Genomic DNA, 26743 nt, shown 5'->3' on the forward strand with positions numbered 1-26743 from the left:
GGGTGAAGGGGGTGGGGGTGGGGAGCTCAGATCTCGATTTTCTGTTCAGTAGAAAAGGGTAATTTCGTAACTGTGAAATGAAATATGGGAGGTTAAATCTAATTATGAAATACAATTTATTTTTCAATAAATTGACTTAGGTAAAATTAATTTAGTTAGTAATTAATGCCACAATATGTGATCTTTTGACTTCTCAATGATAAAAACCAAAAAATTATAATGAGTTTTAATATATGTTTGAATAAAAAATTATTATTTTTATCGAAGATTATTACAGGTGAAGCTTACAAAGACGAGCAGCTTTCTACTTTATTTAATACCTTTTTTATGTTATCTTTTCAGCAGATATAGGTTAAGATAGAGTTGTGTTCCGAATAGATTCATTTAATGTATGTGTTAGTCATGAGATTACGATATAAGATTTGCACTAGTGAAAAAGCTCAAAAAATCCTTATTATAAAAAAAGTTGTTTCGTAATAAAATTTTATGTATAAAAATCAGTTACTTTTTCGATCTTGCTTACCTTAATACTCCGTACTATTGAGCAACATAATTTATACTCCATATTTATTCACTTAATCAAAGTGCCACTACACACCAATTGAAAAAGGAGAAACGTTGTCTTAGACATTGTACATTAGTTACATAAGGTTAAAATTTCTTCAAAATATTAGTAATATTGTTTTTCTCTTCTATGATTAATATTTGTATTTTTTTTCTTTTCAACACCATTTAAAGAATAGAGTCTTCATTGATCATATTTTTCTTAAATAGTTTATTAATATTTTAAATTATTAATTATTTTTATATGTATAATTTTCAAATATATAAATTTTATTTCTAAGAGCTTAAATAATGTATGAGTATCATGTTAAAACCAAATATTTTGAAGGAAAAATTACATAAATTAATACATTTTAAAAAATAATTACTGATTTTAGCGATACTTTTTGTTTATTACCATTTATAGCAATGTTTTGTTAAATCTGTAATATGTATTAAAAGTGAATTATGTATGCAATATATATGAATTATAATTGTTTTTTTGAAATATATCATGTTTGTTTGGTAAAAAATTGTCACATTGTATTATAAGTGTATTAAAATGTGTGATAAATGTATTATTCATCAATAAAATTTGTATTATATGTGAATAATAAATTATTTTTTGTAATATGTATTAAACTTGTATTATAAATGAATTAAAAGTGATCAAGTGAAATAAAAATATTATTGCTATAAATGGTAAATATTTTTTTAATATAGTATATTTATGTAAGTTTCCCTTAATCAAAGGAATGGCCCAATAACAAGTTTTTGATACTTAGGCCCATGACATGTCAGCTGAACCGGCCCACTTTCGGGAGAATTAAACCAAGTCCAGGTCTCCGGGATCCATCTTAGTATATATACATACATAGATATAAAATAGAGAAAGGGAAAGGAAAAATTACATAAATTAATACATTTTAAAAAATAATCACTGATTTTAGCGATACTTTTTGTTTATTACAATTTATAGCAATGTTTTGTTAAATCTGTAATATGTATTAAAAGTGAATTATGTATGCAATATATGAATTATAATTGTTTTTTTGAAATATATCATGTTTGTTTGGTAAAAAATTGTCACATTGTATTATAAGTATATTAAAATGTGTGATAAATGTATTATTCATCAATAAAATTTGTATTATATGTGAATAATAAATTATTTTTTGTAATATGTATTAAACTTGTATTATAAATGAATTAAAAGTGATCAAGTGAAATAAAAATATTATTGCTATTAATGGTAAATATTTTTTTAATATAGTATATTTATGTAAGTTTCCCTATTTTGAATTCTCATACTCCGAAACTATTTGTATTTGAAATTTAACGCTTAAAAATAAAATAAAAACATAACAAACCGAAAAAATAATTTTTTTTTCAAAAGGTGTCAAAACACCTCCAAAAGAAAACAAATTACACCAAAAAAAAAAAGGTCCAAACTTAATTGAACCTTTCAAAATACATTAGCACTAAAACACTCAAAAAAAAACACACACACAAATAAAAACAAGAACAAAGTTAACTCTCTTTTTTAACATATTACATTTTTGGTCTTCTTTTTTTCAGCAACAAACTTCTTCCATACATTGGTGATTTCTAATTGCACTTCCATTGGGGATTTCTTATGCCCTGATGAGCCTTCACCCTCCGCGATCGCGGCTAATTTAGCCGTGACTCTTGCTGGGAGGTTATCGAGCTCGTGGAGGACTTTTACAATATCCCCCACGAGCCTCTCAGCTAGCGTTCGGGAAAAATCTTCCCTAATCACTACCCTGAGCACAGTCACGTGCTCAGCATTAGCTGGCATCGTGTAAGCTGGCACGATCCACCCAAACCTCCTAAGGTGTTCAGAAATCTCGAATTCGTTGTGTTTACTATTGTCTTTGAGAGAAAATGCTACTAATGGGACTCCAATTTCTTTTGATACTATGTTGAATCTTTCAGTCTTTTCAAGTCCTTCTCTTAGTACCCTTGTATTTTCTTGACAATTCTCCATAATATTCTTGTATCCCTAGTCAATAACATAATTCATAATGATAATTAATTATTACAATAATAACCTTGAATTAACAAAAAAATATTATTATTCATAAATTTGAGCTTACCTCGTAACCTAAACGAATAAGTTGATAATATTGTGCAATTACTTGGCTAGAACCTGCGAGTCAAGAGAAAATCAGAAATTTATCTTTTATGTACCAACAAATTTGACGATAATATGTTTTCATATTATGTTACATTATATGTTCTCTATAACAACAGTAGTTTGACGATAATATGTTCATGTGATCTTTTAAGCTTTTGTATGATATGTATACATTTGAGAACATTTTTTGTGAAGATCAAAAAACATAATTAAATTAGTACTCCCTCTGTCCCGTTTTATGTGATACTTTTTTCATTTTTTGAGAGTCAACTAGGTTAACTTTGATCGGGCATTTGCATATGGAATCTTCAAATTTTTTGAAATGAAATTTATAGATTTGTAAATTACTACGTAAAGAGTACTATAAGTCACTATAATTGATAATTCAAAATGTTAAAAGAATCTATGAAAAACTTACGGTGAAAGATAGAGTTATTTAAATCTCGAAATGCGAAAAATTCCAGGTAAAATGAGACGGAGGGAGTAATAATTACCTTTAGAGAAGTTGAGGGTGAAAGTAGGTTGATCAGCACCAAGATAATTGATGTGGAAAATAAGTTCTTCAGGCAAATCTTCTTTGTTCCTCCAAATAACCCAACCAATACCAGCATAAACAAGACCATATTTATGACCACTCACATTAATACTTTTAACTAATGGTAATCTAAAATCCCATTCAATTTCTGGATATATAAATGGGGCAATGAATCCACCACTTGCTGCATCCACATGAATTGGAGTATCCCACCTGTTAAATAAATAACAATTATAATCAACTATTAATTACTTATGAAACGACAATAACATATACGGTGTAATCTCACGTGCTGAATCTGGAAAGAGTAGGACGGATGTATATTGACACATACTCCTATCTTTGTGAAGTAAAGAGTATGTGTATATAAGTCAAAGACAAAAAGTCTATTTGAACTTCTTTCGTCGAAAAATTATAATGTATACGAGGTTAGAACGTAAAAGGTGAGATAAGTTACCCAGTTTCTTTGTTCTTCTCAACCAAGAGATCATTCAAACGCTTGACATCTTCAAATTCTCCATTAAGTGTGGAACCCAAAATAGCAGCAACACAAATAGTATTTTCATCAACCATTTCCACAGCTTTCTCAGGGTCCATCACATAGTATCCATCCTCCAATTTCACTTCTTTTAATTCTACTTCGAAGTACCTCGCAAATTTTTCCCAGCATACCTTTATAATTAATAAAAATTTAAATATTATCAATGCAATTTAATCAACTATATAATAGGGTAACACCCTATCTTTTTTTTTATATTTCCGATCGAGCGATCAAATGTGTAACTTTTCGAAAAGAAAAAGATGGGCTTTTAGTGGAAAACATACCTGGACATTGGCCCCAGTAACAATATTGGGCTTGTCATGAGGCTTTCCTTGGGCCTTCATTTTGTTTTGCCATTTTCTCTTAAAGGCTAATCCAGCAAGCATAATGGCTTCTGAGGATCCAACTGTTCCAACTCCAACAGCAGCCTCTCCCTCTCCCAATGGTGCATTAAATAAATGGGCTATCATGTTTACACATCGATTCTGCATTTTAATAATAGAAAAAAATTAAATTACTTTTTTTAATAAAGATAATGTGGGAGTCAAAGTAGTAGATATTCGATGAAATAATTGAGGTACGCGTAGACTTTAATTGTTGTGATCCACGATGACTTTATAGGGGCCTATGGCCTAGACGTGGCAAATATGAGACTCCACTTGATATTATTGAGCCGAGTAAAATGTTGGAGAGTTTTAAATGGAATCCAAGTCCAATTAGCTAATGTTAAGAAGGTCTAGGGATCAGAAAGAACCGTTATGAAAATTATGTTGAAGCTTTGGCTTTCACTTATCTCTCATCTCCTTTCTCTGTTCTAGTATCTCATTACATTCTAGTTACCTTCTTCTATGTTAATCTATTCATATATTAATATGTTATTACTTTGTCGTGTGTATTATACTTTTGATTTGTATTTAGCGATAACAACATATATATATATATATATATATATATATATATATATATATATATATCAGTGTCTATATTAAAAATCGGGTTTGCTTCACTAACTCAAGGACAATGTGAGAGATTATATATACTTGGTAAAATAATTGAGATACGCACAAATTGACTATGTGAGGTGGAAATATATCCGATAAAGGTGCGTAAAATGAATATTAGGTGAAATAATCAATGTAAGCACACCAACTCAGTCAAACACAATATTTTAAAAAGACAATGTGGAGACCATATATACTCGATGAAATGATTGATGTGTGCACGATCAAATATATTGTTAGAGAAAAAAAAATATAGATAATTTACCTGAAGCTCAGTGGTGACAGGGTATTCATCCATGTCAACATAATTCTTGTTAATTGAATCCATGATTAGCTTATCACATTCTGGTTCCATCCATGTTGTCACAAATGAAGCTAAATTAAGCCTTGGATTTCCATCCAACATTAATTCATCATTTATTATTTGATATGCTGCATCCTTTGGTATCGAATTCTCCGGCATCTTAAACCTAAAATAAAAGTATTTTGCAAAATAAATAAATTAAAAATATTTTTCAAGAATTTTAAACACCAAGAGAAAAAAAACAATTGTTAAATTAGTGACGAAACTAGAAATTCTCCTGTAAAAGTTTATGATCTTCCACAACTAGTTAAGCAAAAGGATTTAAAATTCAAATTGCATGAGCAATATTAGATCCGAATAAGATTTTGAAAAGAATTGCTCTTTGGAAAGCATAATATTAAGTATGTTGTAAAAGTTAGAATAAGTTGTGTTTCGAGGCCCGAGGTGGGGGTGCTGTTTTTTCCTTCTTTTTTTTTAAAGATTTTCTTAACCCTCCCATAGGAGCTTCCACCCTTTTGCTCTTTAGTGACAATCTTCGGATTGAAAGTGAGAGATGCTTATTACCATCCGAGCAACTCCCTCAACTCAATAAAAATAGTGTATAATAATTTTAATTTACCGGGGAAGAGAAACGCGGACATAGCGTGAAGCAAAGGTGGAATGGACGGAGAGATCCGACTCCGAGGCGGCCTTGGATATGACCATGGTGGTGGTGAATGGTGGTGGATGGAGGAGAGAGAGAGAGTGTGTGTTCTTTTTTCTCAAGAAGGAACGACTTTGAGAGAATTAATTTGTTCGTTCCTTCGTTGAAAGAAAATAATCAATAAGAGGTTACTATTTATAAACCAAAAAAAGATAGTGTAAAGGATAGGCATATTTATAGGAATTTATTTTTTATTTTTAAAAGGGTAGAGAGACAAGTTAAAAATAGAGGAGATGGTGTAATAATTTTATTAGTGAAGTAGCATGAAATTCTCTATTTTGGTTTATGATTTAAATCTTATAATTTTATTTGCTTTAAAAAAAATTGAACCTTTTTTTTCTTCTCTAAGATTTTACTAAAATAAAAATTGAATGGTTTCATTACTTTCATACATAAATGTTAAGCCAATAATATTTTTTTCCATTTCGTGTTCAATTTATCTTTAAAAAACTTGTGTATATTTAAGAAGGAAAGTGCGATGTACTAAATTTTTGTTATATTTATGTGTGAAATTCGAAAAAGAATCGAACTACAAGAATCTTTTGTATACAATTTTATCTTAATAAGAGACATGTTTTTACCGTTCAGATTGACCTTTAAATCACATTTACATGTTTTATCAATTTAATAATATTTTTATAATTTGTTCCTTTTACCTATTTTATAGAGTATTTGTTGCATTCTACTAGTACCGTCTAATATGAACAGTACGACTTAGGCAAATAATTAAGAAAAACTCAAGTTTACTTTACTTTTCTTTTGTTTTTGTTAGTTATTTATAATTTTATTCAACTTTATGACAACTAAATCACATATTTGACTGTTCCAACACGTTTCTAACATTCTTTATTGTGCTTTCCAAACATACCTAGATATAATATTATTATTTTAAATCTCGTTTGTACCAATAATAGTTGCTTAAACAATTTAATATATCGACTTTCATCATGTGGGAACATGAACATGTTCATTAATTTAATTAAAGTATAAGAAGCAACTGATCCAACCAATGAATTAACGTTGAGATTAGTCCACTTATGTTCGCTATATTAAAAGAATAGAAATTCAATGTTTTCTGTCCACTTTTTAAAAAATAGAAATTATTTACTTTTTTGCATCTATTATAACATTAGTATTAAGTATTAATTATTTTTATTTCATTTTTCAATAACTTAAACTTATATATACTATATAATTATAATAATTAGAGGTAATATATAAATTTATTTACTTTTTAAAAGACGTGTCAAATAAACCTACATAAATAAATATGGACAAAAGAAGTGAACATTAAAGAAACAAAAAGAACATAATTAGTTTGAACGATTCATACTAAATGAAATGCATAAAGATGCGACTTTATTAAATATGCTTAGATCGATCAAGTGCACTTATTTTATTTTCTGCAGAATATATTCTTCAATTAATTATTAGATATGTTATAATCCAACTACCAATCACCCAATAAGATAATGCAGACTTCTTCTGTACAGTTTTTCAAAATAATACAACTAATATAATGAGGAGTTGAATTTTTAGATGATTATTTAGTTAATTTGAGTAGTATTTATTATCTTAGGAAATTATAATTATTTTATTGAAGGAAATTGAAATCAATAATAAATTTTTGAAATAATACTTATTAATTGAGTGATCATTTGAGAAATCAATTTATATATATATAACGAGTAAACTAACTCTGAATATATTCTCCATTGAGTTATTTTTTCGATGATTTTGAAATAGTAAAGATAATAAGAAGGCCCCATCGTATTATGTGATAAAAAGGTGCCATCAAAATTTAAAGATGAGTACTATATAGAAGTGATCGGACCAACTATGTTGTATCATGTATGGGCCAGAATGGCCAACCAAGAATTCTCACATTCAGAAGATAGAGTTACAAAAATGAGGATTATGTGGCATATTAGGAAAAATTAGAAATGAAAATATTTAGGACAGAAGTGACCTTAATGGAGGACAAGTTGCATAAAAAGCGAGGTTGAGATGGTTCAAGTATATTGTGAAATGGAAATGCAAGAATGCCCCAATATAGAGGTGTGAAAGGTTGACAATGGATGATTTCTAAAGAAGTAGAGGTAGGTCAAAACAGTATCGGGGAAAGGTAATTAGATAGGACATGATGCAAGTGCGGCTTGTCAAGGACATGACCTTAGATAGGAGGTTGTGAAGGACACGGATTAGGGTAGAAGGTTAGTTGGACATAGTAGAGTACAGTGTCTTACTTATCCTTCCATACTTGTAGTTGCAATATTTTTCTTGTCATTCGATTTCTGTTACTATATTTTGTCTCTTGTACTTCAAGAATCGCGATAGTTTATTACTGTTACCAAAAATTTTTCAAAATGTTTCTTCATAGTTGCTATAGTATTTTCTTTTAGCATGATTTATTCACTTCCGCTATTTCTTATTTTAATATGCTTTTTCTTGAGCCAAGAATTTATCAAAAACCACCTCTCTCTGCCTCCCAAGATAAGGATCCACTAGGTAGTTGTGCAAAGTTAGTTTGTTCATATATATAATAGCGAAATGTGATTCATTTTGTTTGTTGAGCAAAGTTTGTTTGTTCATACATATAGCTAATGTAATCCTTTTAATTTCCTCACATAATCAACAACTTTTCATTGAACATTGTTTTATAGAAATGTTGGAGGAATATAAAACAAGACTTAACAGGGAACCAGTCTTGACATTAGTCTCATAAGGTCACTTTAACCATTAATGTCGACTCATGATGTTTAAATGTTAATTTATTTTAAGACGGAGACGGAATAAGAATTTTAAATTTAATATTTTGAATTGTAAAAATTTGATTCTTGAGTTTTTTTATAAAATATTTGTATATATTGATTGGATTTCTAAGCATAAATATAGGTTTAGCTCAAAGATAGTAAAAGTTAACCTGTTAGCACTACTGTAACTCTGCCTTACCCAAAGATTGCCATTGGGACGTTGAGCAAGGGTGGGTAGATCTAGCAAGTACAAAATAAGTTATGGATTCATTTGAACTTCATAATTTTTGTTTAAGCCCTATACGTGCTTAAAACTTATTAAGAAGTAAAAATGTATAAATAATACATTTTAAACCCAATAAACTAAAGGAAAACTTTAAAAAATGACTACAATTTGGGCTTAATTAGGGATCTATACCTATAGTTTGCATAATTACGAATTATAGCTACATGTTAGGAGGAGACTAGGAGAGGGAGGAGAGAGGCGAGTAAGATCTGAGAGAGAGGTGAGAGAAGTTGAATACATGTTGTATGAGGTTGTATCACGAATACAATTGATTTGTGTCAAATGAATACAATTAGGAAAGAGGCGAGTGAGATCGAGAGAGGCAGGATAGAGGTGAGCGAGATCAAGAGAGGGAGGAGAGAGGCGAGCGAGATCAAGAGAGGGAGGAGAGAGGATGAATAAATGTGAGTCCGAAACTTAAAGGGTACAAAATATTAACAAAAATTCCAAAACGGTATATAAAATTTTATATTAACCAAATCGGTAAAATCGCTGCAGGTGCAGCGACTTAAAAAGTAAAATCGCTGCCTCAGCAACGATTTTGCAAAAATTTTTTTTTTTTTAAAAAAATGAGCAGCGATTTCAAAATTTTGCTTCTTACAAATCGCTGCCTTGGCAGCGATTTCATTTTATTTTTTAATTATAATTTTTTTTTAAAAAAAAATAAGGTATATCGCTGCCACTGCAGCGATTTATATTAAAAAAAAAATCTTATAAATCGCTGCCAGGGCAGCGATTTATTTTATTTTTTTTTATAAAATAAATTGCTGCCAGTGCAGCGGTTTAAAAAAAAATTTCTTGATAAAACGCTGTCCTGGAATGCGTTTTATCCAAAAAAAAAAATTTTTTATTTTATAAATCGCTACACTGGCAGCGATTTATTTTATAAAAAAAATATATATTTTATAAATCGCTGCCCTGGCAGCGATTTATAAGAATTTTTTTTTTGTTTTATAAATCGCTGCACTGGCAGCGATATACCTTATTTTTTTTAAAAAAAATATAATTAAAAAATAAAATGAAATCGCTGCCAAGGCAGCGATTTGTAAGAAGCAAAATTTTGAAATCGCTGCTTCGGCAGCGATTTCATTTTTTTATTAAAAAAAAATTTTTTGCAAAATCGCTGCTGAGGCAGCGATTTTACTTTTTCAGGTGAGGTAAGTCGCTGCACCTGCAGCGATTTTACCGTTTTGGTTAATATAAAATTTTATATACCATTTTAGAATTTTTGTTAATATTTTGTACCGTTTAAGTTTCGGACTCAAATGTTGTATTCGTTGTATCACGATACAATTGATAAAGAATACAACTATAGTTGATACAAATACAATATAATTGTCTGGATGCAATTGATTTGTATATATATCGAACATATTTATATCATGTATATTAGCGAACACAATTTGTCTCGACAAATGCTATTGGCACGAATACAAATTGTCATAATACAATTGATACAAATACGCATGCAATTGATATGGAATACAAACACATTTGACACATAATACAAAATATAACTATCATATTTTTGCGCGGAATATTTTTTTGGGGCTACAATTGTTTGGACGAGAGAGAGAAAGAGTGGCAAGGGATAGAAGAGAGAAATTAGCTATAAAAACCCTACATATAGCTACAAATTGTAATATTTTAAACTATAGTTTTTATCGCAAATACATATTACATGTTTGACTTGTTGAGTAATCTTTTTTCCCTAAATGAAACTGAATGGGATAGAAATTCAAATTTAAACTAATAATTTTAAATTTTAGATATGCAATTCTAGAGAAAAGTCTCAAGAGAGGGAAGGAGTAATTTATTTTTTTTGGCAAAAACAAAGAAAAAGAAAATCTTGAACATACAGTGGCTTTGCTTCAAGAGCGAAGTTGAAGTTTAATTGCTTATAACTAGAATCAAGAGAGACTAAGCTTGTTTAAGAAAAATACTAGTAATTCTCAAGATATGGGGATTGTAATCATTTGAACTCTTACAACGAGTACCGTTAGCCAAAACAAAATTGTTCATTTATTTTCGTTAATGTGACAAAATTACGCCTTGCTTCTTCGGAACATCCTATGTTGTTTAACACCAGTAACTCAACTCTCCTATATGTCCTCAGGACCATTGACATCCTGGAAATCAATGTAACAAACTTTAGTAGGGGTTTGGACATGAATTGCGTGATATTAGAAAAAGTAGTTATTAATGCAAAGTTGAAAAAGGGTATTTCGTTGTTGAAGTTATCTATGGACATATACATCTTCTTGATCCGAAATGGCTAACTGGGAGAGGAAAGGTTCTTTTTGGGTACTTAAGGCATGTGACTACGAACCACGGTGTTAGGGGTTCAAATCCCTCCTCGTCCATATCCGACCCAAAAGGGATGGGAAGTGTTTCTTTTGACTTGAAAAACTCTTTCAAGTTTGGAGTGAAAAATTAACACAACGTATAACCAAATAGGTTTTTGATGAAAAGCAATATATATCAACTAAATTGAATAGCTCGCATGCATGGAATTACCTTATTTTCAATCACAGCTCCATCTGGAATTTCTAACTTCACTCCGGATTTAGCATTGATAGTCACATTCCCCTAAAAGGTTTGGAAACAAAAAAAATTGGACACTAATAAGTCATATGAAAATGCCATGAACTATTGGATCTGAACATAGTCTAAGAAAACCAACTCTACCGGTGAACACGTGAGATCAAGGGAGATGAAGACAAACTTTGTTAATTACCTTCAGAGTAATGCCAGCTCCAAAATATACATCACCAGTGACCTTCAAGCTATCTAGCTCAATAATGCTGGGAATCGACTTAAAACGACTTAAGAAGCTGGCAACCTGAAAAGATAAGTAGACTTATCAGCTGGCATTCAACGAAAGACCAACCAATCTACCATGTTAAATATAATTTCAGGAAGTAAGCTCAACCTTCTTGAATTCAGGTCCCAGCTCAATAGAAGGGTTAGAAGGATTAGCCCTGGCTGGATTGCGGATGACATAGCCATCATCAGTCAAGGTGTAAAGATCAGACTGTAAAAATTATGCAGGTGAGTTAACGTATTAGAAAGAACATTGATTAACAGGGGATGAATTTTATCAGTAATCATGACAAAAACAGAAATTAACCTGGACAAGAAGTAAATCTGAACTTGCTTTCACTGGAAGGAAACGAGATCGAGGAACATTAGCTCCAATAGCCCGATCAAAGAACTGGTAAAGAAAAGAAAGATGAGAAAAAAAGGTAATGCTTAGCGCAACTTCATCAGAAGAGGAATCAGTTCGATGAAAATATCAAGACTTAAAGGAATGGCAGTAGTAACTAAAAGGCACAAGGATTAAGGTCTTGGAATACCCTAATTGCAGCACCAGCAGCAGTTTCAAGTTGAAGAACTTTGATCCCGTCTACTTCCTGCAAATTAAATTAGCTACATCGTGATCTTATACAAAGTACTGAAACATTGAACTTCAGCCTCCACAAGCAGAAAATGATACCTTGGGGTTTGGTATTATCTCCATCTTGAGTGCATCTGCTTCTACAAGTCTTTTAACAGCATTTAAATTCACCCACCTGTTTGTATAGCCAAGGATTCAATCAGTGAACGTTTCAAAGGAAAAGGAAGTAAGAACATAAAGCTTAGAGTAGGTTAAAAAAATCGTCTAAGCTTACAAGTTGTTGGTGTTAAAAATCTTGAACTTCTCTATTGACTTGAATTCATTGACCTGTATCAAACAAGTTTCTTATACATCATATGTGCCACCTCCGGGATGGATAAGAAAGATCACGTACACCGTAAGTTTTAAGGAGAAGTGGAATTGGATACGACTACAAGAGAAATGTCAATTAACTAATCTTGTTTGAATAATAGCAGCAAATACTAACATAGGAGGAACATTGAGCAGCTCACAACTTTTAACATTACATATAATGTACATGCAATAGAATTAGCTTTCATTTGAAAGAAACATCTTCATAGAAAGGAATTGCAGAGAAAACTAGATTGTTCAGAAAAAGAACTATGAGGTCTATAGTTAGTAGAGTTACTCAGCCATATGAGCTAATCCAATTAGTTAACTCGAGTGAAAGTATATTCGAAACCCTCTGGCAATCTTCAGGTGTATTCCTAACAGTTTCATGTAGAGCATCAAACAGAACGGTGATCAGGTACTATAATAGCAATAGAAGAAATAGAAGAGGCATAACTCACATGTTGATCAGGTACTTGAGCTATTTCCAAAAGCTGCACCACCACACAAAACAGAAGCTTAATAAGCAAGTTGTGTGAAATTCACTTTAATGCAGCAAAACAATTACCCTAAGCTCTCACAAAAAGAGAAAATCAAAAAGAGTAACAGAACACTTGAATTTGGACATCCATCATAGGTTTGCAAATGGTGTTCAACAGCAAGCAAAATAGGCAGGAACTGTGGTGATTAGAAGTACTGCAAAGAAAGTACAGTTCACTTTGCAGGTGCGTATTTTTCTTTGACCCGTTAGGGTAGGCAGGAGGGATGGGAAGGGTTAGGACACATGATGAAAATCCTCATAACTGGAGATTTGACCAATTGATGTCACCATTATCCCCTCTAAAACTAGTACTCAGTTGTTCTAGTGAAGGAGAAAAGATACGGGTGGTGGTCCTAGTGTTGTTTTGAAATATTTATATCTTCAGATGATAAAATGCGGAGAGAAGGATGTTATAGCAAATAACCTCAACATCCAAAAAAATTTTTAGGGTAAGGCCACAGACCTGTACTTTTCCTTCGTAAGAGATTAGGGTGCCACCTTTAACATCAGCTAACGTTTTTGGTGTCACCTGCAAAAATTGTCATGATTTAATACTACAGAAACTAGAAACAGTTTTACCTACCAAACACATAGCCTTAAAAGGCATTACAGTCATTACCTCCATGCAGTACTCGTTCTTGTTCTGAACCAAATGATTTAGGATTTCTGTAATGTTGAATTAAGGAAACTAAATTGCACTTGGCGGTGATTGGAAAAAGTCTATCACTATTGGAAGCTTCTTATGATTGATATGTTAATAAATGTACTCAGGCTTTATACACATTTGAGAATCATAGCAAGGATACTCAAATCAACCACAGCGCCCAAATTATCAGAGTTGGCAACAAAGACATATTCCTTTCCCTGTAACAGATTGAAAAAGAAAATTAGTCATTGTTACACAAACAGTAAATATAAATAAGACCAGACCAATGCAAGGCAGAATCAGAAGAAAGCAGTAACATGAAGAGCAGAACCTTCGATAAAAGTGCATCAAGTTTGCCACTATTCATCAAAGAAGGAAAAACATCACCATGACCTGGAGGGTTCCTGTACATGTGAACACTGCATTAGCTGAGAGAAATGCTAAAATGAAACCAACAAAAGAAAAAAGGAGTACAAGAACAGGACCAGACGACCAGAACCCATGCAGAATCTACTCCAGTTGAGATTCAATATTAAGAATTAAGAATTCGACAATCTTAGCCTATGTTTGAAATGGATTGCTTTATGAAGAATGATTTATGTCACAGAAAAGAGAAATGAATCAGAATCTGCTCTCATTCTAGCAGCAACAAATATAGTAGCATACTTGGCCACAGACAACACGAGTACATTTTTTTTTATTTTCCAATAACTGCAAGAACAAGTATAGATGCAGCTTAAAGGAGGAAATCTTCCTCATCAATTAGAGGTTTAACTTAAGTGACAAGAAAAGAGTGAAAAATAGTAACTTAAGAAAGAGCAGTTAGAATAACTGAATCATCACTTAAAAGATGATCATTAAGATGCAGATTCTATCATTATAATTCAGTATAGCTCCCACAAGAAATTTTTTCGTGAATGTTTCAAATGGTGAGTTGATTCCATTTTTTAATCGTAATCACAAAGTCCACACATTAAACAGATTTAAATACCATCCATCTTTGCCAGCATTGCCTTTGCAAGGAAGTGGAGCAAAGTCTTCAATAACCATACGAGGATACTGACTCTACAAAAATTAAAGATGAAACAATAAATAAACCTATTCAAATTCAAAATTTTGGGTGGAAAAACAAGCTAGCCGATACTTAATATCATTAATGTTAATCCCCACTAACCTGATTGAATGTGTGAATCTCAATGTTTGAGTTTGAATATTTTTCTACAATCTACATAGAGAATGCAAAGGCAAAATCAGCAGCTGAACCAAATCCAAACACTGGAGAACAATCATGGATGACTATGCTTCACAATGATATTATTTCACCTTTGCTGTATCATCATGGGTGTTGAATGAATTCATCAAAAGCAGGGGAACAGTGCATCCATACTTGGTATTGAGAGCCTACAGACAGCATCCTTCTGTCGGTGAATATATATGAAACATCATTGTGAACTAAATTGATCCATAAAATCATAGATACCTCAATTTGTTTGACAATCAAATCAAGGAATGTCAAACCATTACGAACTTCAATAACTGATCTGCATGGAAGAAATACAAACTTCAGACTCTGAGAAGATATAAAGATCGATAAATTACCCAGCTAAAACTTCCATTTTATAATAAGAAATGAGAGGTTTTTAACATATCTAGACGAACTTCTCAAGAACTCAAGCATCATCATAAACACCACAAAGGTAAAAGGTAAGGAGGTAGCACCTCAGCTGTCAACAAATGTAAAACCTGATCTACTTATAAATTAACCATCATATTTCTCCTATCTACATCACATCCCTTGGGAGGTGGCCTTTCCTGAGTCCCTGCTAATGTGGGATGCTTTATGCACCAAAATGCCCTTTTTTTATTTCTCCTATCTGTGTTCTTGAAAAGGTGTCACGTGCAGAAAAGTGGTTTAGTATTGGTCTTTCAGTATTATAATTCTGCCAAATTCTATCTAGTTGCAGGCAGCATTTGAACTGTTTCACATCCAAATGATACAAGCTGCGGTAGGAAATGCATTCAAATCAACCCAATAAGTAGTTGCTATTCATGTTTGACGACTCAAAGCATTAGAAAACAATCAAATACAGAGTAGAAAGAGAAACCAATAACCGAGTTTTATCACTTTAAAGCCTTCACAGAGATCATGTGTAAGAAAAAAAAATTCAAAGAAGGGTATCATGTGAAGGTAAAATAAAATAGTACTCTTAACAAGATTCAGAATCCCATTCAGAAAGTTTCTTGGAACCTTACTGATGAATCAATAAAATAATGTAGCCAAGAAAAAGACAGAAGATTCAGAACACTGCTCTGGATCCACCAACAGTATTCACTCTCCAGTGGCATGTAATAGAACAGAAAGATACTTGGAACAATATGTGCTGACAAACATGAGTTAAGACCAGTAATTGAAACAAAAGTATTATCCACATATCTATAGCATAACCCTGTTAGACATAATCTTTAGGCAAAATAACTGCTGTATTTGTGGCAAATACAGCAAATACATACTTGGGACCAGTACACCCCATTGTTGTTCCCAAGCCTCCATTGAGCTTCAGGACGACAAGTTTGTCTAAGAGCTTCTTTGTTTCCGCGGGATCTGCAATGATCAAGATAGTGAAGCTTCTTCAGAAACAGTTTGAATTATAAGATAAATCAGATTCACAACAAAGGCAGATCTAGCTCCTCAGTGCAAATTCAACTAGACTCATACTTACCATGTATACAAATATGAAAATAATTTTTGTAACACGTATGCGCACACGCACAGACAAATAACTACCAATTTCTATACACATCCGCCACTTGTTCTCACTCCCCAATACAGTAGCCAATCAATACAAGAAGAGCAATTAGCAAATAATAATACCTTCAGAGAGAGGTGCTAACTTGTCGTAAGGCACCACCACGTCATCAGTTGGCGTCTGGATCTTACTCCACTCGACATGTTTTGCCTCACCACTACAATTCAAATGCCATAATATATCATGAGTTGATCTGCTCTTGTTTGAGTTTCACGAGCTAAAAACTATACTTATCCTCGAAAACTACAAACATATCCGAGATAATAAAAATCAATAGACACTACCTTAAATCACCTAACACTGTCACAAATCCACTCAAGAAATTGAGCATTAGATTAAACCACATTCTAAAGTTCAGTTAATTAAAATGATTAGCACTAACTATAATAAGTAGTAATCAGATAAATCTCCAATCGTACCTTAGATAGCGAGTGACAAGGTTAAGAAATCCAGATTTCTCATTATCACTGCAAATAATAAAAACAATCAGATGAGAAAACACAAAAAATTACAAAAAATATTTTAAAAAATATTAGGTCTGGATCAGATTGAACAATTCAAAAGCAAATGACACTATCATGCAGCAAACAAAATCTAGGAAAAACAAACTAAATGAGCAATGGATCCAGAAATGGAGAATCTGAGATATATAAGACATGATGCTATCATGCAGAGCAAGTAAATCCAGCAAAACTACACACACAAAGGGAATCAGAAATGGAAAATTGGATTTCTCATTATCACTGCAAAAGCAAAAGGTTCACACTATATCAAGTACGAATCCAAAAATAAATAAACGAACAACGAGAAATTATGAAAAATAGAAGAGAAGAAAACGCAATACTGCTATCGTGTAGCAATGTAACCTCCATAATAGAGAAAACTGAGATATTCTGAAGATGATAATAACATGCAGCAAGTAAATCAAGCAAAACTACACAGTCACACACACATAACAAATCCAGATTTTTCATTATCACTGCAAAAAAAAAAAACAGCTCCAGATCAAAAAATGAACTAACATCAAGCAATTGAGAAAAATAGAAAAAAAAAAAGCAATGCTGATATCGTGTAGCAATGAAACCGCGAGAAATAGAGAAAACTGAGATACATCGAATATTGATCAGAGCAAGTAAATCTAAGCAAAACTAAGCATATTCACACACACATAATAAATCCAGATTTCTCATTACCACTGCAAAAAAATTCAAATAAGCTTCGGATCAAAAAATGAACAAAACATGAGAAACTGAGAAAAAATAGAAAAAAAAACGCAATGCTGCTATCGTATATCAATGAAACCTCCAGAAATCCAGAAATGAGAATCATAGATATTGATCCTAGCATTTAGAGCAAGTAAATCTAAGCAAAACTACGTATAATCTCCAAAATCAAAAATCTTGCCTGATTTGAGTAAGACTGGAAACAGCAGATTTGAGATTAGCTAGCTTCTCGGCATCAGCAGGACTGAGAGCAGGCACGGGAGACATTATTGTAGAAGAAATTGAGTTTTTCCGATCTGTATTATGAAGTTTTTCGACAAAGAGGGTGAACTGAAACGAAAGCTTAAAATTGCGTGAATTGAAAGTGAATCTTAAAAAAAATGTGAGAGATGGAGGGAAGAGGAAAGAGGAAAGGAGTATTTATATAGTGATGAAAAAGCTCATCGGGATCTGTGTAAGAAAGGTAAAAGTAAAAATTTGTGGGTGAGAGAAAATTGAGAAAATACAAGGAGAATATTATGACTTGTAATGAATTAGTTATTAGAGACTCGAAAAAGAAATTGTGATGATGGGTGTGTTCGTAAAAACATATTTTTCGTGAAAAATGTTGATATTTTATATCATATTTATAATGATTTTCTAGATCATTTTTTCCTTTTTGTGTTTTTCCCGGTGTTTAAAGCATTTCTGTAATAATTTGCAATGACTTGATAGGACAGATAATTCGGTCATCTAATCATTCTTATGATTTTATGCAAATTTACGTGTTTTGAAACTTTTGAAACCTAAACTTTTGGTTCGGATGTATATTATCCATCATTGTGTTATCAAGAGATTGTGATTGAATTTGTATTTGGCTTTTCGATATGATAGTCAAAGTAAATATTAGATGAAATTCAAATTATATATATTTATTGACACTACCTAGTAAATTCATGACATTCCAAAAAAATTTAAGTATAGACTCAAACCATTTTTCTTTATGAAAAAGATTATACCAAGTAATTTTAAATTTTCTCAAGTGTTAAGGTCACTAGAATCCCCTTATATAAAGTTGAGTTGGAAGCTTTCTTTCTGATTGATTTTCACTATGAGATTTTACTTGGGTCAACTTCAACTTCAAATGACCATATCTTTTTAAAACATAAAGAGTTAGGTGGTCCACGACCTACCAAATTGAAGTATTTGAGTCTTCGCTTCAACGTCGTTAGATTTGCTAAATTTTGAACTCAGATTAAAAAGTTATGTTCGTTCAAGTGAAGCCTCTCTATTTAAGCACGTTTTTCCTAACCCAATTAAGGGTATAATCATATTCCAAATCACATATTTACATCCCTAGTCACTTAGGGATTTAGAATGAGGTTTCGAGAAGAGAAAAGGGGCTAAGTTCAAACATTCTTCAAGATTTGTGAATTTCGCCATGAACATCGTTCTTGCCAGATATGTAAGGCTTCTCACAAAGTTGGACTTATTCGTTCACACGTCATTCATCTAATTCATCCATGAAAGCGTTATATTAAGAGATTCTTGAGTGATTTTTGTTTCATTATTTAACAATGGAGGTTTTGAGTTTCTTGGGTTGAGGATCTTGAGTATGAGTTGTGATTCTTGAAAGGGATTGTATGAAATTCTTCATGTATTCATGTTGGGGTTGAGAAACAAGAAGAGTTTAGGAGAAATTCATCAATTCTAAACTAGTAGCCGGTGGGGAACGGATGGGGTGGCGCGCCACTAGTACACCAGGAGTGCTGGGGCGATTCGGCAGCAATACGCCCAAATCCAGCCCCAGTACTTTGGGACTTGTTGCGGCGCTCTGCCAGTATGTCAGGAGTGTTGGGGCAGCTCGAGCATAAGAAAAAAATAATTGTCATGAGAATAACAATTATTAATTCAATTTCGTTCATGGTGATAGTGATGGTGATGACGTTATATAAAGGGTATGTGTAGGAAGTTTTGTGCTCTATAGACTTTGTAATATGTGAAACTAATAGGTACAATATCTGATATATATATATATATATATTCTCTAGCTTTTTGTTAGGATCCCACTTTTTCCATTATTGCACAAATTAGTTGAATTTTAAGTTAATATCACATGTTGGTACCTCAATTGTAGGTTTAATATTAACTAGGAATCTCCTAATATTAATAGAGATACAAATGTCAACTAAGAAGATATAAAAAAAATTGTGTTTTTGACATGAGATAATTTAAATAAAATTATATGAATAGTGAAAATTTATATATTTGATGATTAAGGTGTAACAGTTATTATTGTCGTGATATATATTAGTGATGGAATTACTTTATAGATGTTTAGATACATTATTTCCCTATAGCTTATTTCCTTTTATCTTGATTGGTTGGTGTGATGTTCTAATTATATGTCCATATTTAAGAAGAATGAGTCGACATACATGAGTTTTTTTTAATTCATTATTATTATGATTATTAATTTTATTTAAACTCTTTTGAATGAATTTTTCATATTTTCACCTTTTAATAGCGCCTAGTACAGGTTTTTCATATCAGCTCACTATTCTCGACTTTGAAACACAAAAAATCCATATGAATCACAATAAAATTTTGAGAATTATATAAGCAGAAATTTAAGAATATTTGTATGGCTGTAAAGAATAAAGGAAAATTTTTGAAGTAAATTGTTATTAAATATTAAAATTTATTATTCTTTTAGAACCGACTTACAAAATATAGTGGAACATATAGATTAAAACAAAGCAAATAATTAATTTAGTGTTAATTAATTTCGTCAAGGATGTTTAACTACATTTCAAAATAAAGTATGGTTTAGCTCACCTTTACTTTACATACATTAAAAATATATAACATAATATATTAGTTATCCTTTGGATAAATAAGAAGGGATCTATATTTAGTTACACTATCTGGTTGAGAAGATTAGCAAGGTTCTTTGTTATAATAAAGTGTAATCTCATAAGTTGAGTCTATAGATGGTATCCTAGCCTTAACCCTACCCTGTGAACACAGAGAGGTTATTTCCGATAGACACTCAGCATAAGAGTCACCTGATGCAAATATTGAAGAAGCAACTATGGTAGCCACAATTATTAAGGAGAAGCAACTATATAAGCAAACCGATAGGAACCAGCAGAGTGAGCGATAAGTGTAGAGATCATAGGCGATACCAAAGGGCTTACCAACGAGCCAAAACACTTCATAGGGACCAGCACAGTGAGCGATAAGTGTAGAGATCATTGGCGATAACAAAGGGCTTACCAACGAGCCAAAACACTTGGCCATTTCCTGCAAGTACCCTTCTCAACAGGTATGCACAATGTAAGAAGATCGGTAAGCAGATATGTGAACAGTTCAACAACAACCCGCCACTTAAACTTCTCGATATATTCATCACATATAAGCTACAGCCACAATGGCAGTCAAGAAGAAGAGTACCCAACTTAACACTCATCTTGGTACACATGTAGCTTCAGTACATAGGAGAAAAGAACAAGATAGTATATTAAAGAAAACAAATTGCATGATATCAGAAGGATAATCAAGAAAAATTCTCATATCGCAAATTCTAATTAAAGATGTTTATACTCAATATGAACTCTTAACGCAAGTTCAAACCGAAAAACAGAAAAATAGTAGTAACAAAAATCAGTTTCAACAGAAATGTTGTAGGTGTACTTCCATTAGAACACAAGCTCGTGTGGTTTCATGCCTGACTTCAACGAGAACCTTGCAGACAAATACGCCTTCAATTCAGGAATTCCTTCAATAGCCTTGAGTAACGCAGCATCCACAGTTTTCTGCTCGTCTTTCTTTTCTTGTGGAAGCACATTCTTCTCCTGCATTCAACAAACGAATTCAAATACGAAAATCAAACAACTCTCAATTATATTCTCCCGCATCAAATTAGATCACACAAAGCTGCGCGTAGTCACTATTACAAGGGAGCAGCGAGTCCATCATTTCTCACTGATATATATATTTATACTCAAGGTTAGAACTTTTTCTCGAAAGTAAATGCTAAAACCATCTCTTACCAAGATCACAACAACACAATTCCATTTCTTGTCTAAAATTGTATAGAAAAGACTTCCAAATGTGATTACTTTTACTAACAATAAACATCTACATATGCTACACACTCGTGAACAATAAGTATCGCATCTTCAGAATTGCAACATTCCCACATCATATAAGCTATTAATACATTCGTCCCCAAAGCAAGTTAATCACACACACTACAATCGTTCTAATAAACCGATATCTATACTAAGTCCCAGGACTATAAATATCTTCATGTACCAAAAGCTCACTAATAAGTAATACATCATTGCAACATTCACAGAGCATATACACTACTATTCCCTCGGTTTCAATTTGTTTGTCTACTATGCTTTTTTAGTGACACTTTAGTTACAATAAGTTCGCATTTTGATGCATTAGTCATATCTTCGATAAACTCCGTGTTAAATCAAAATAGGACAAGCAAATAGTAACGGAGGGAGTATACCAATGTATAATACTAAGTCCAATTGAGTGAAAAATACAGAATTTCATAAAAAGGAGACAAATTTAAGCAGAAAATGAACAAACAAACCTCCTTTTTGTCTTCAAAAAACTCTCCTTCTCCCTTCTTCTGCTTCTTCTCAACCTGCTTAGCAAAATACTTATCATCAATCTTCTCCACATTCACTCCAGAAACATCAACCTTCGTTGAGGTACCAATAACATAAGCTTGATTCACACGTCTCAATGGAACTCCATTAAGCTTAAAAGGACCAGTAACAAGAAGCAATCCAGAAGTAAGCTGCTTCAAAAACACAACTCTCTTTCCCTTAAACCTACCAGCAAGGATAATCAACACTGTTCCAGGTGTGATACTTGCCCTAAGCTTTGTAGGCTTTGGCTTGTGTTTGTTAACAAGAGGCTTTTTCACGTCATCAGCAGGGTAGAATTTTGGTGGCTTTACAGCAGCGACGGCGACGGCGGGTTTTTTCTCGTGGAGAGGTAATTTACCGCCGTTTTTCTTCTTAATTGCCCATAAACCCTTCTTATGGTACATTTTGGAACGTGAGAACTTTCCGACGCCACGGATTAGCTCTGGATTTCGGATTGTCTTCTTCGCCGCCATTGGAGAGAAGCTTGAGAAGCTCTGGTGAAAGAGAGAAACCCTAGATTTGAAAAATGGCTAATTGCTGAGTTTTTTTTCAGCCTCTAATTTATGTAAAATGGATAATTAGATTAAAGCCCATGTGTATATTGGGCTGGCCCATATGATTTTTCATGTTTGGGCTGGTCACACATTTTCACATGATATTTGATATTCGATATTCGATTAATATAAGGATTTTTCGTAAATAGTCACTATAATAAATTTAATTATACTTCATATCTATAGTTTATATATTTACGAATTGTAACTACAGTTTAAGCTGACTCAATTGTATAGTTCACAAGTTTGTATAATTCGCGGATACATTTATATATTTCAATTGTTTTTTGTATAAACTCAAAATAATGAAATTTATACAATTAAAAATATCAAAAGTGTAAATAGTTATACGAATTATATAATACACATTCTGAATTATACAAAAGTTATGCAATTTATATTGTATAAATTTCGAATTATTCAAACGTGTGAATTAAAAAAAATTAAAAAGTTAAGTTGCATAGTATAGCCAAAAGAAGGTCGTGAATAATATTAAACAAAACTATAGTTATATTAACTAATTAACTAGTATATGTTTGCTTATATGAGTAAATTTTCCTTAATATCATTCGGATAGATTCGCGTTGAAAAGTTCCCCTTACAACAGTAGAACTAAATATATATATATATATANAACCCAACATAACTAAACTCGCAAAACTAAATCTTGTACCTGCATAACTAGTACTTGCATAACTAAACACTGCATTTCTAATATCTGCATAACTAAACTCTACATAATCAATACCTGCATAATTAAATCTTGCATAGCTAATACCTGCATAACTCTAACCGCTAACCAAACGCCCCCTTACGTATGGTGTTTGGTTGTGTTTTTTGTAATCTTACATAATTAATATTAACATAACTTATGAGGGAATCTATGTATAAGTTCTGCAGGGTAAAAGATGGAATAAGTTATGCGGGTATTAGTTATACATGTATTAAAATAATATATTACATATTTACCCCTACTAATTTATTTTTAAATAAATTTTATTGAAAAGTTTAACCCTTTTTTTTCCTCCGTCGAGAACTTTACCTAACTACTTGTTTTTTTTTTTAAAAAAAAATTCTTAATACACGAACATCTTTTTCAAAGCTCGTGCTAAATTAATCGCCGCTAATATTGCACTTTAGCCTTTTATACCATCTATCCATGGATAATTTGTATCAAATTAATCAAGAGCAAAAAAATATTTATTTTTGTAAGAAAAAATTCTATTTTGTTTTTGTTTCTTCTTTACTGAACAACATTTTTTTATTTTATTTTCATTTGAATTCCAAGGGCAAATATTATATTATTATAAATTGAATCGTATATATTTTGTCTGCGCAGATGTTTCATATATATATATATATTACTATTATTAAATATATTCTACATATTTAATTAACATATATTACTTGGGACATAAATTTATACATAATTCATATATTTGGTATATTAAAACTATATAAATAATATATACAATATATTGATCAAATATTTATCTAATTAAATATGATATCATAATATACTTCAAATATATTAATAATAATTTATTTTTATAAGTTATAAACATTAAAAAAAGATAACAAAAAGAAAAAAAATAGAAGTCCAGTATAGAGGGAGAATTTTTTTTCCTTTACTTTTTATTCAAAAAGAGGTAAAATTATACTTTTTGTTTATTTATTTGTAAATAATATATATTAATTTACAACAAATAATATTCAGTAGCTAATAATTCATGTATTATAACATTTAGGGAGAGTGCATAATACCCCTTTAAATAATGATCGAAATTTTAAAAACACACCTTAACTAAACTAGGTCTATTACCTCCCTAAACTTATTCTTTTGTAATTATATACACCATCTGTCTTACGTGGCACACTCCGTGATCTCACGCAATTGAGGCGCGTGGAAGATATTTGAATGACACGTAAGCCAAAAAGGTGCACAAAATTACCAAAAAAATAAGTTCAGGGGGGGTAATAGGACCTTAGTTTAGTTAAGGTGTGTCTCTAGGATTTCAGCCTTAGTGTAGGGGGCTACTTGTTCATTTTCCCTAATATTTATATAACTAAGTAATACTTACATAACTGAACTCTCCATAACTAATACCTGCATAACTAAACCCTACATAACTAATACCTGCATAATTAAACCCTACGTAACTATACCTGCATAACTAAACCCTGCATAACTGAACCCTGCATAACTCTAACCAGTAACCAAACGGCCCCTTAATATATAATAAGAAATTCTTAAATAGTGATAAAATATGTGATATTTGAAAAAATAAAGATAGTAATAATGATTATGTTTGTGAAAATATATATATTTACATAGTTTCACCTAAATATATCCCCAAGTTAAAAATCCATTGTTAGTACATCAATATGGATAAGTGTTGTATCTTGGGCTCCAAGTAGCAATTAAACCATTCTTTATCGACTTGCTATATAATAAATCGATTAAAATAATAATCAAATTTATATTTTTGAAAAAAAAAATCAAATAGGATTAGCATTTGCCTTTTGACTTATTATGGTCAATTGATCTTATATACTTTGTTTTGTATACCTAATAATTAACTTTTTAATTCATTTTTGTATCACATTTTTATTTAAATTCCTCCTTAAAAAGAGACATTAATAAATTTTAATTGCTTAACTTTAACCCCTAAAGAGTTTTGAGTTAGCCATCCATTGTCCTCTTTTTGCAAATTTTCCATATTCTATTATATTAATTATTTTTTTAAAAAAAGATGGTCCAAGAAGAAGAAAAACATTTAATTATATTAAACACTCTTATAATATGACCCAATTTCATACATATTGCATGTATTTTAAAATAACAAAAAGAGGTTGTCATTAAAATATAAATAAAAAAATAATAAATGTGAGATAACATAAAATTATTTATTTTTCCTTTGTTATGCAAATGGAAGAAAATAAAACTTAGAAGAAGAAAAGAAAAGGTTGAAAAAATATCCCTTTGGCATTAAAAACGATGGATTGGGAAGGAATGAATATAATTGTTCTATATTTAAAAGAATATTTTTTCTTAAATAAGTTTTATATAGTTCAAATCGAATTAATCAGTTCTAATATAAATATCAAATTTCAAATAAATAATAATAATAATAATAAAAAAAAAAGTGTATCTTCCTTTCACCTCTTTTGTTTCCCCTCCACTTTTAAAATTAAGTTATGTTAAATTTATAATTAAGATTCTAGCTCTATTTTTGAAGTCATGTTTAGTATGTTTTTCCCCTAACCAAACACATTCATATTAAATTTGAATTTGTGTCGAAGAAAATTATAATAAAATAGAATAATTTTTAATAAAAATAACTTTATATTCAAAGCTTAAATTCAAAATATCTAATTACATATTAAAAATAAATAAATACTCATCGATCTACGATTTTTTTTGGAAAAGTAATCTTATGAGTTGACTTTAATTAGTTTACTTATACAATACCTATATAATTTTCATCTATGCTTTTTGAGTGTGTAAAGAAGAAATGCACTTTGAACAAAAAGTGAGGACTCAACTAGTAGAAAGGTGAGTAAAATTTGGGGGGCCAATAATAATATTATACATAAAAATAAATATTTATTTTTTTTAAAATCTCTTTAAACGGTTATATTTTTTACTCGATCAATCAATAAAATATACTTTAAATTTTTGAAAAAGGATAATGCCGCGTTTATTTATTACACGGGCCGAGCACCATGCATTCACGTTGCAATA

The 26743-nt window shown here is 31.2% G+C and overlaps 3 protein-coding genes and 1 non-coding gene across 4 annotated transcripts; all 4 read right to left on the bottom strand.

Annotated features, from left to right (window-relative positions):
* Positions 1-1968: 1968 nt before the first annotated feature.
* LOC107019098 (glutamate decarboxylase-like) lies at positions 1969-5898 on the bottom strand. Its single transcript, XM_015219676.2, has 7 exons — positions 5702-5898; positions 5044-5248; positions 4062-4262; positions 3694-3908; positions 3196-3449; positions 2661-2713; positions 1969-2566 (listed from the first exon to the last, which is right to left on the bottom strand). Exons 1-7 carry the CDS (start codon positions 5785-5787, stop codon positions 2087-2089), a joined length of 1494 nt encoding a protein of 497 aa, XP_015075162.1. The 5' UTR covers positions 5788-5898; the 3' UTR covers positions 1969-2086.
* Positions 5899-10616: 4718 nt separating this feature from the next.
* On the bottom strand, positions 10617-18262 carry LOC107018863 (UTP--glucose-1-phosphate uridylyltransferase-like). The gene is made up of 21 exons (XM_015219447.2): positions 17971-18262; positions 16986-17033; positions 16632-16723; positions 16271-16361; positions 15240-15300; positions 15083-15160; positions 14934-14984; positions 14751-14824; positions 14091-14163; positions 13920-13977; positions 13733-13779; positions 13577-13642; positions 13034-13066; positions 12496-12548; positions 12321-12396; positions 12181-12237; positions 11955-12038; positions 11757-11858; positions 11562-11666; positions 11342-11413; positions 10617-10953 (listed from the first exon to the last, which is right to left on the bottom strand). Exons 1-21 carry the CDS (start codon positions 18054-18056, stop codon positions 10927-10929), a joined length of 1434 nt encoding a protein of 477 aa, XP_015074933.1. The 5' UTR covers positions 18057-18262; the 3' UTR covers positions 10617-10926.
* A 2841-nt stretch (positions 18263-21103) lies between these two features.
* Positions 21104-21199, bottom strand: LOC114077409. The gene has a single exon (XR_003578714.1). It is a non-coding gene; the product is annotated as a small nucleolar RNA snoR109 (small nucleolar RNA).
* LOC107020772 (60S ribosomal protein L6-like) lies at positions 21155-22994 on the bottom strand. The gene is made up of 2 exons (XM_015221265.1): positions 22384-22994; positions 21155-21625 (listed from the first exon to the last, which is right to left on the bottom strand). Exons 1-2 carry the CDS (start codon positions 22915-22917, stop codon positions 21470-21472), a joined length of 690 nt encoding a protein of 229 aa, XP_015076751.1. The 5' UTR covers positions 22918-22994; the 3' UTR covers positions 21155-21469.
* Positions 22995-26743: the final 3749 nt, after the last annotated feature.

Source organism: Solanum pennellii, chromosome 5 (assembly GCF_001406875.1).
Source record: "Solanum pennellii chromosome 5, SPENNV200".
NCBI classification, from domain to species: Eukaryota; Viridiplantae; Streptophyta; class Magnoliopsida; order Solanales; family Solanaceae; genus Solanum; species Solanum pennellii.